Source organism: Pteropus vampyrus, unplaced genomic scaffold (assembly GCF_000151845.1).
Source record: "Pteropus vampyrus isolate Shadow unplaced genomic scaffold, Pvam_2.0 Scaffold42, whole genome shotgun sequence".
NCBI classification, from domain to species: domain Eukaryota; kingdom Metazoa; phylum Chordata; class Mammalia; order Chiroptera; family Pteropodidae; genus Pteropus; species Pteropus vampyrus.
Window position 1 is genome coordinate 1,311,116 of NW_011888823.1, and position 10,637 is coordinate 1,321,752.

The 10,637-nt window shown below is 38.7% G+C and overlaps 1 protein-coding gene across 1 annotated transcript in view; it reads left to right on the forward strand.

Moving 5' to 3' along the window:
- The window catches only part of EPHA4 (EPH receptor A4), a 146,723-nt gene that overhangs the window by 123,346 nt on the left and 12,740 nt on the right, over positions 1 to 10,637 (forward strand). The window contains exons 13-16 of the mRNA XM_023529718.1: positions 1,331 to 1,516; positions 5,187 to 5,248; positions 5,706 to 5,915; positions 7,765 to 7,914. Of these exons, the coding sequence (XP_023385486.1) occupies positions 1,331 to 1,516; positions 5,187 to 5,248; positions 5,706 to 5,915; positions 7,765 to 7,914 (608 nt within the window). The remainder of the gene's footprint in view (positions 1 to 1,330; positions 1,517 to 5,186; positions 5,249 to 5,705; positions 5,916 to 7,764; positions 7,915 to 10,637) is intronic.

Here is a 10,637-nt window from a genome sequence, read left to right on the forward strand (position 1 = left end):
TTTTTAATTTGCATGTGGTATATATTTTTTAAAACAAAAATGTTGTAATTTTTTTGAGATGAGAATAAGACTGACAAGCCTGGAAAACCAAAGGAACTGGACCAACCAGTGTCCTGTACCCTCTCAGCGCCCCCAAAGCCCCAGAAGCTCTGGCAAGGAATGTGGAGGTGCTAATGCCAGTAGCAAGTTCCCAGAATTACTAATGAATCTCTGGGCTGCTTCAGAGCTCACATTCTGAATTTGGTTTGCACGCGACTATGGGGTAGGGCTGAATTACACTTCCTGGTGTTCAAACCATTCATAATCAGGCTACATTTTCTCCCGCCGAAGCTTCCAGGTGAACTTCAATGTCTTTACTTACAACACCTTCTTCCCAAAACAGAATAAAAGTGGAGATACGATACAGAGGCTGTGTTCTCAAATCTACTAGCTGATATTATCCCTCTTGTCAATTTTAACCTAGGTTTAATCTTAGTTCGTTAACTGCTGGTCACATATTTAATTGGTCCAGATATTGAGCAAAAGGTGGCACCATGCAGACACTGCCAGTCGAGAAAGAAAGTTTCTGTTATCTTCTGTAAAGAAGGAGAGCTGGGCGTGGTGGGAAGGACATGAACGACTCACTGACTGAGACAGCAAGATTCAGCTAACACATTCTCAGTTTCCGTGTAGAGACTCTCTTTTTCTCCGTGGGATGGGGCATTTTAAGAATTTTGTTCTTGAAGTGTGAAGACACTCCAGGAAGTCAGTGGAGCTGCGGCCTCATAAGTAGCTAACAGTGTTTTGTTCACCCACTAGTGAAAATCAGGGCAGGAATTTAAACCTTTTCATACGTCCATGCTAAGGATTCTTCTCGTGCTAAGAAAACGCCTCCTGTGCTAGGTATCTGTAGACTGAGACAACTTAGCTTTATTAGTGGTTCCTATAAATGTCCAGTCAACCTATCACATGTTTATTACTTAGGTGTTAGAACTTATGTGGATCCCTTTACATATGAAGATCCTAACCAAGCAGTTAGAGAATTCGCCAAAGAAATCGATGCATCCTGCATTAAGATCGAAAAAGTCATAGGAGTTGGTAAGTGGCTGTGTCTGTCTAATAACCGTGTTTTCGCTGTGGATATTAAATATTTATATGTGATCATGTAAATGTATGAGTATATTATATATACACGTATATATGTAAATGTCAGTGTTCATGAAATTCCCTTGATTTATGTAAAACACTAGGATGATGCCTGGCACGTAATAAGCACTCACAAATGTTAGCTATTACTCTTTCATCCTGAATGTGTTTCTGGTCCATAGTCAATTCTCTTTCTCTCCCCAAGGTGAGTTTGGTGAAGTCTGCAGTGGGCGTCTCAAAGTGCCTGGCAAGAGAGAGATCTGTGTGGCCATCAAGACGCTGAAAGCTGGTTATACAGACAAACAGAGGAGAGACTTTCTGAGTGAAGCCAGCATCATGGGACAGTTTGACCACCCGAATATAATTCACTTGGAAGGCGTCGTCACCAAATGTATGTGGGTCACTTCCATTACAAAGCCAAGTTAGAAGTTACTGGCAAATTAAACACACATTTTCTTTCCAGGGAAATGACAGATGGAGCAGACCCACTGATTGCTAATAGGAGGAAGTCAGTTCTGGACAAGTCATTAATCTTGTAGTCAGCTCTGAATGAGTCCGTGGTTTAAGCTGATGCCCTCTTTCCGAGGTATCTTGCGTGAGATTTTAGGAAAATTAACATTTCAGATTTGTGGGATGCCGCGCCATCTTTCAAATTGTTGCTAGACCCAACTGATTGTCACAAAGTAGGCGCAAGCAGATGGTGAGCGAAATAAATTTTAAGTACTTTTCATACAAAACACAACAAAACCTCACCACACCTTGTGCTGGAAGCTTCGGTTCCAGATGCAGATTGGAGATCTTGGGAATCTTTATTATATTGGGGGATGTGCTTGTCTGCTCTGCCTGATTTATGTCTGTTGCAGTTCAGCACCTTTTTACAGTAACACCTGGTTGAACTTTCCTTTTTGAGTCCGTTAGCATTTGCTGAACCTGCGAACCACGCTGCAGTTAAAATACAACACAGCTCAACAGATGTCTTTTGCAAAGCAAACCCCGAATGCATATGTAAGCCTGGCTAAGACTAACTTATAAAGTACCACATGGATAGTACAGCTGAAGTGGTCATTACTGAAAATGGCTCTGTTCCAGGAGCTGTCATACCTACTGCAGTTACTACAAGTCAAGGATCTTGTAAGCCTGGGGCTATGTCTCCAGGAAGGCCAAGGAGCCTCTTATTTGATTCGAGGTGCCAGTGGAAAGCATCCTCAATCAGCATGTGCAGAGTGGCTGCTCCAGTGTGTGAAGAGAAGCAGGGATGGGCAGGTTAAAGAGAAAATTTTGGATATCAGGTCTGGGGCGGAGGGCAAGTAGGACACGAGGGTCCAAATATTCAAGAAGAGAAAATAGAGAACCCTAGGTCGGAGGTCCTCATACTTAAACGTACAGCAGAATTCTGGAAAACTTGCTAAAGTTTTCTGAATTTCACCTTCAGAGGCTTGATTCAGCAGGCGGGGTAAGGTCGAAACGTTTGAATTTTTAAGCTCAGAGGTACCCCAAATTATTTAGCATAATGCTTGGCAAAAAAAAAAAAAACCAACCAAACAAACAAACAAAAAAAACAACTCTTAAGTGTTAACTGGTGTTATTATGTCTTAAGAAGTATATCTTTTCCTATCTTCGAATCCTTCAGAAAAGAAACTTTGGTGCTAAGGATATGTAATTTTCCACCCAGGGTGAAGGCTATAATTAGCATAGAATAGCTCTATTTGCTTTTTAAGATTAGTTTTACAGACAGGATATTTTTCTGTTGCCTATGGCCTTCGGGGCTGCCCGGAGTCCTTCACTACTTTAATTAAAGATAACATTCCGTTTAAATACTTCTGCAGTTCCAGTTTCTCAAAAGGAGGCTCTGTTCAACTTGGGGTGTTTTTCCTGCTGCAGACAGTGATTTTCACAGCACCTCTGTAGAAGAGAGAAGAAACAGGGGATCTTTGTGTTAAAGTCCCAGCGTGCCTCTAAAACCCATAGCTATTATAGCTGTAACTGTTATAAACGACTGGGTGAATTTGCATAATGCAGTTGTCACTGAATTAAAATGATTTAAATCTTCCACCAGCGGAGCTGTCCCCTTCCCCCATCGTTCGCTCCCCATCATTCGCTCCCCACCGCATCCCTGCCTGTTCCAGAGAAGGCACCGCTTCCCCCACGAGCTCAGCCTGGGTCTGTTCCATAAGCCCCTCTGCTTATGGAGACGCTCACCTTTATTTCTCTTGTAGAGCTCATAAAGATTCTCACAAATGGATATTGTTAATAAACAGAAAAAGGAATGTAGAAAAATCGTGAAGATGACGCCAACCGTCGGACTAGGGAGGAGTGAGGGTGAAAAAAGCTGGAATGGAAGAGTGTGAATTCATTACCGGCAGCTGCTTGAGTAACTTTTTAAATTGACGGGGAGACTATGCATTCTTTCTCCCACCCCCCTGTCTTTCACATCTTCTGCTCTCTCCTCTACATCTCCCCAGGATCTGGTGAAATGGTAGTAGGCGTTAATGCACCGCCAAGAGAGTCCCCCTTTCTCGTTAGTTGACAAAGTATCTTTTGACTGCGGCAGGTTAATTAAAACTCATTTAGATGCATTTGTTCTGTCAGAAGACTGTGGTCACAGATGTGGAGGGTAAATGAATCTAAGAACTAAGAGTGTCTTCCTATTTATGTTGATGGAGGACAGAGAGGTGTTTGGGGACCACTCCCTCCAGCCAAGGGGAAAGGCCGGGAGTGGTTTGACTCATCCTTTGGTCTACACCAAGATTCCTGCATTTTCTGCGGGTTTCCATTCAGCACTTGAAAATCAAATCTCCAGGGTATTGGTTTCAAATGAAAAATTTTTGCTTTGGAAAGATTTCTTAGACTGGACACCAAGAAACAAAGATGCTTCCTTTTTTCCCCCACACCAGCGTCTATTCCTATAAAGGCTCTGAGTGCGAAGTGTATTAGCTTAGAAGAATTTTGAGGGCTTTTTAGCATGACACATCCCAGCCCATTTGCCGTAAGTCCCAACTGTCCACAATCAGCAATGAGAGTGTGAATATTTTTGATTTATCATCAGACTAACATTTTATTTTCCTCCTAGGAAATTTTTCATGTTCTCTTTGCTCTAAGCCTTCCCTTAGGAAAATATTGAGGATTTATGCACTCCCCCACCCCCTCCCACAAATCCCATTTAGAAAGAAAAAATTTCAGACCTTGAGTCCATTGCCAGAGATTAAGAATCTAAAGAATGATTCTTACTTCCTAAGGTCCTTAGAAAGAAAACTAATAATAATAATAAAAGTGTTATTTCTCCTTCTTCCCCCAAACTTTAAAATCATTTTTATTTCTTTGCCCCGCAAAAAAGAAGGTGGGAGGGAGCAAGAATGTTCTAGTATTGAATTAAAACTGCTCTCTAGGATGCAATCATTTGGTAAACCTTTTCTGCGATTTTGTTGTTGCTGCTGAGGATGATGGCTTAAGGAAACAAAGGGAATAAGCTTATCCGTAGAAAGGAAAAAGGAAAAGAAAGGCTACAGCCCCTAATCTGAGCGAGATCAGGGGAAAGAAGTTAATACGCTGCATGCTTGAGCTTGAAGATGTGTCTGAGCAAGGAAGTATCCAGCATAGCCACCATGTCCTGAAACTTGACTTTCTCTGAATAAGTAAAAAAGTTTTTCTGGCCATTGATTTCTTTAGCATCGCACACGTGGCTCTTCTGGGGACAAATAAATTAATTATCTTAAAGATTTTTTTTTACCTTTAAACAGGACTGCCCATTTATCTCCTTCTCCTTTTGCTTGAGAGAGCAATTATCCATTCATGTGTTCCCTGGATACCAGAGGCCACTTTAGTTAAGAACCTTGTCAACAAGTCACCCAAAGGGTTAACTTTCCAGATGGAATTTAAACCTACTTGTCTTTTTAATATTTCATTCCTAGCTCCCCACAGCTGAGGCATAAGCTTGGCTTGTTTTAATTAAATTAGATCGCACAAGACAGGTGTCTTGGCAGTAAAATTGTGCAAAGCCCATTTTGATCTCATTAACTGCAGTGTTCATCAAGGGTTTGTGTTTTTCTTTCTGAAAACTCTAGGTAAACCAGTAATGATTATAACGGAGTACATGGAGAATGGCTCCTTGGATGCATTCCTCAGGGTATGTGACTACTTTATATTAAACCCATGAATTGTGATATCTGGAAGACTCTAACAGACTCCTTGCACCACTTTGCTTGGTGGTATTCGTGGACTTGTTTTTAATGGGGCGAAGGAAGAAGAGGAGAAATAGAGAATGATGTGACTTTTAAAGACTATTTAATAATCCATGTTCGATGAGAGTCGTGTATGATTTATTCTTGTATTGTGGGGCTGTTTGAGCCATAGATTCATTATAGCTGGATAATTTCCATCTAATACAGGAAGCAAACCCAGCTTCTAGGATACACTCACTTTGCTAGTGAATTACTGACTTTGGTTAAAAAGGCCAGGAAATAATGTCGAGTTTGACTGCATACCGGACACAGATATCAAAAGAGATCCAAGTAGTAAATGCTTGGTGAAAATTAATTTAGCCTAATGCTAATGGGATTGTTTCTCACTCTTTTCCCATATAGAAGAATGATGGCAGATTTACGGTCATTCAGTTGGTGGGCATGCTTCGTGGCATTGGGTCTGGGATGAAATATTTATCTGATATGAGCTATGTGCATCGAGATCTGGCTGCACGAAATATTCTGGTAAATAGCAACTTGGTCTGCAAAGTGTCTGATTTCGGCATGTCCCGAGTGCTCGAGGATGATCCGGAAGCGGCTTATACCACAAGGGTAAGGAGGGTTTGCAGGTACTGGGTTTTAGTTTTGATGAAACTTCCTCGCTTCTCACTTTGATGTTTCAGCTTTTTGTGATTTTACAAGTTTCCTCATCCTTCAGAGCCTCTTTGAAACAGCCTCTGAATATGTGACCATTTTACAAAGCCACAAAGTAGCGCTTCACTTATTGTATTTTTTTACACTTAATTTTTTCTTCCTTCCTTCCTCCCTCCCTCCCGCCCTCCCTTCTTTTCTCTCTCCTTCCCCTTCCTTCCTTCCTTCCTTCTTGTTTTAGATTTTCTATTTTTTTCTATTATTAAAAAAATTATTTTAAACAAGACAGAACAATGTTTCTGCTTGGTTGGCTACTGACTCTGAGAATATATATACAGTATTTATAAAACATTTACGCTATCCAAGGTTTTCCAGTATCTAATGGCCTTCGTTTTACTACTGGTAGATAAGCCAGGATTAAGGCACAGTTAAGAGTTATCAGTATCCAGTTAATGGCTGTGCTATCTTAGCTGGACCTTCTGAATGTGAGATACTGATGGAATAAACACAGAATCATAAAAGTTATTGGCCATTAGGGCTGACACTGTTAAAATCAACATGAAACAGACAGTTACCAGCCATTTAATGCTCATTTTGCATCTGCAATCTTAAGCGTTGGAGGGGATTTTTTTTGTTTTTGTTTTTGTTTCTGGTTAGGTTATTATTTTTTTTTCTTATAGTGTTCAGTTTCTTTGGCTCTAATTCTGATTCTTACACATATCTTTTTTTGAATTCCAAGTCCATTCATTTAGGAAAGAATACATCTTTGTGAATGCTGAAGATCTTTTATTTTCTCTCAGTATCTGGAGAGGGGAAAGTTAAAGGAGGCTTCTAGAATGTTACATTTACATAGATAAAACCTTAGCTAACCATTTAAAGAAGGCAGAAGGCAGCACAAGTGTCCTTCTGTATGTAATAAGTATAAATGTGATACACTGCGTTTTCAGAGTAAACTGCACTGAATCAGTACAGTTTCTGGTACAATTTATTGTCCTGTTCAGTGTCCTAACAAAACAAAGAAAACTTTTAAATGATGTCCTCTTGAACAGCTTAAGGGTCTGAATTCAAGTTGAATTAATTTCCCCTGATTAATCCCTAGTACATTTGAAACTCGATTAAAAACACCTTACACATAAAAAGACATTTGAGGAGGAAAAAAAAATTTAAACATCCTGGGTAATAGTCATTTTTGCAGATTTTTAAATAATTAAATGATAACCAAAATCCTGCCCTCACTTTATTGAAGTCAGTAATAGCTCTGGCATCTGGTATTATTTGGCTTCCTCTAATTGCCTATTTTGTATATTATCTTCTAGCTGCGTTGGTCATATTTCTCAGGATATATAAGAGTAGGATGAAGTGTGATGGGTAGAAATTTTTGTATTTCACTTTTTAGGTTGTGATTTTAGTTGTGATTTGAGTTGTGCTGCTGGCTGAAAGAATTCAACAAGAAGTGAAAAGGAATATCAGCTGCACATCCATTGATATACCATGGCTAACATGTATTTTGTAAAACCTAAGATTTCTTTTCTTCTGCAATAGTGCCTGAAGCAGAGCTCAGATAATAGTTAGGCTTTTAAAAATTAATTAAAAAGATTACTAGTTCACTTCCCTGTGACTAAAGAAAACATCTGAGGAAAACTGTCTCTACCTGGAAGACTAGTGAAAATAAACAAGTCTCTTATTATTGTTTGGAGAGCTAGCTCAGGAATGCTGTCGTCCTGCCTGGCAAACAGTAACAACATTCAGAAACTAAAATGGCACATCAGTAATGTACTTAGGGAATAACTTATGGCTTGAACATTCGTAGGGTGGCAAGATTCCTATCCGGTGGACTGCGCCAGAAGCCATTGCCTATCGTAAATTCACATCAGCAAGTGATGTATGGAGCTATGGAATCGTTATGTGGGAAGTGATGTCGTATGGAGAGAGACCCTATTGGGATATGTCCAATCAAGACGTGAGTGTTTATGTTCTGAAATATATTTGCATTGAGATTCAGAAAGTTTCTCATTACGGTAAGATGGAGTAAGCATTGAGCTTGAAATGACACATTAAACTCAAGGTTCTTAATACAAATGTGTCTAGTGATGTAGTTAAACCTTATGGTCGTGGATTTCAAGGACACAAATTACACAGTTTAAATGATATAGTGTGGGAGATAGAGTAGCTCGATAGATGTAGATAGATGCATAGATTAGTGACAGGGGATAGTATTTTTAATTAGTTTTAATGAGTTAACTTTTAAACTCATACTGAAACAAAATTAAACTTTGAATTTTAAGAAAATGCGAGGCTCTATGAAAAACACATTTCACATGTGATAAAATCGACATGAAAGGTTTATTGGAAGAAAACTAGTGAATATTTTAAAGCTGACAGAGTTGTAATTAGAGCTTGCCCCTTGAGGACTCTAAAATAAAGCTTCACTAAATGACCCTTTGTAAATTATGCACATCCCTTTAAATGTACCATCTGGACTACTTCGTAAGGGAGTATCCACAATGCCTGCAATTTCAGAGAAGCATTCAATAATGACACTAATAAGATTCCAGAGTAATAGAATTTAATTACAAACATCTCTAGTGAGAAAGGAAAGGAAAAAAAAAAAAAAAAAAAACTAGACCCAGGAGTCTTCCTAGAACCCTTATTAGCTAATTCTCGAAAGGCTTTTGTTAGTTCTGGAAGGGTTGGAAATCAGATCACAGTAAAATGGCCACTCTTTGAACTTTTAAAATGTTTATATGTATGAGGTAGAATATTACCCTAGAGTTATACAAATGCACGGTATTCAGGTATCAATAAAAATGATATTTTAGGAAAAGTCTTCCTTTAAAAACTTCTCTCTGATGCGACATGTTACCTGACCATCAGCTATATCCTGAATTAGGAAGTTGAAAAGTCTTGACAATTCATTGAAGCAGCGGGTGCACTTAAGAAACAGGATGCTGATTGCCTTATCAATTAAAAAAATGTTCTGAGCGATAGAGAAGTTACTGCACACTATGTCTAGAGGGGCAAAAAGAATTCCCTGATAGATTTAGAGGAATGGTCAGGGTGACATTGGATTACCTGTAAACTGAAAGGAAACTTTATAGCAGGTGGAAAGAAAGACAGCAGCTAGCATAACTGATAGGTAATTACAGGCTGGAAAAAGACTACATGTGTGACTGGTGCGTAATCTATTCTTTGATGTCATTATGCTACACAAACACCTTCAAGTACTTTTCTTGTAGCAACATTTGGTCTCAAGTTAGAGACTTTCAGAGGGTCAAAGACAAATAACCTAAATGATCAAGTAGTGCTTATATTTACTTATTTATTATTTGATATTTAAACTTTCCTTTATTTTAGTTGAGAGTCACAGACAAAAGCTCATCACAGCAAATTATCTAAAGATTTTGTTAGTTTCCCTGACCTAAATATTTTCAGACCTGTAGTTTTGACAGTTTCTTTGTTATAGTAAAACAATTTTTGTTGCTTTAAATTTTAAATTGTCTGGCTTTATCCATAAAAAAAGCATCTAAAGCCATTTGGTCTCCCACCAATAATATGGATCTATCATTCCTGTGTATTTGTCTCTGTGTTGGATTCTGTGTAGAGCAGGAATCAATAGGAAATGTAACGGGAGAATTACTTTCATGAGTAGAATTCATTTGGCATATGGTGAATGAGTCAAAGTAACTGTTGAAAATATGTCAGATTTACCAAGTTTTTTGTTGGTTTTAATCCTCTGCCCCCTAAAACATTCAACAGTAAACTGAGAAAATATGTTTTGTTAACCCACAAGCCATCTTCCAAGCTGGCAGTGGATAGAGAGCTAATGAAAGAGTATTAAGCAGTCCGAGGGTTTATAACAAATTGTGTTTCCCTGGCATTAGCTCAATGTTGCTTGCATTCTCATCAATTCAATGCGAAATGTTTTCATCAAGTCTAGAGTCAACACTATGTACCTGGAAAGATAAAAGAAAGTAAGAGGACCAAGCTGACCTAATGGAATTGCCAGAAATAAATAGAATAATGTTCAATAAGATAGCATATAGAAGTCGACTTTAGAACTAAATAAATACTAATACGACAAGATGTTGGCAAAAATACGTGGGAGAAAAAGGATCAAAGGGCTTAATAAATCACAAGATGATTGTTAAAGTGCAACAGTGCGCTGGTTAAAGAGACGACGGTCATGCTGGTGCCTAGAAACTGGACTCCGCTGGACTGGACACAGAATATGACCGTGTTCCATTGAAGGCCAAGGGCTGATTAGTAAATAGACTCACCTCAGGGTGAATCCAGTGTGGTCACTGAGATGCCTGCAGCCACTGGTTATTTCACTGGCAGTTATCATTTGTGTAAGGGGCGTGGAAAAGAGAGACTGATTTAAAACAAATAAAACTTTTAAAAATTCCCAAATAAAAAGCAAAAGCACCTCCAGAATCCAATAGCATACCCATAAACAAAGTGTATGAGCAGCCAAGAAATTATGAAGTAATTCCCCTCTTTAAATTTGACATGAGTCATACCATATTGCATTACTGGGATTTATGCCATGAAGAAGGGAGGTTTAGAGAAAAGTTAATAAGAAAAATACTGTAATATCTCTGAAGACAGATTAGAAAAATTAGAATTAGAAGAAAGACTTTTGAATGATTTATGTATGTGTTATTAGTCAGGGAGACCACTGTG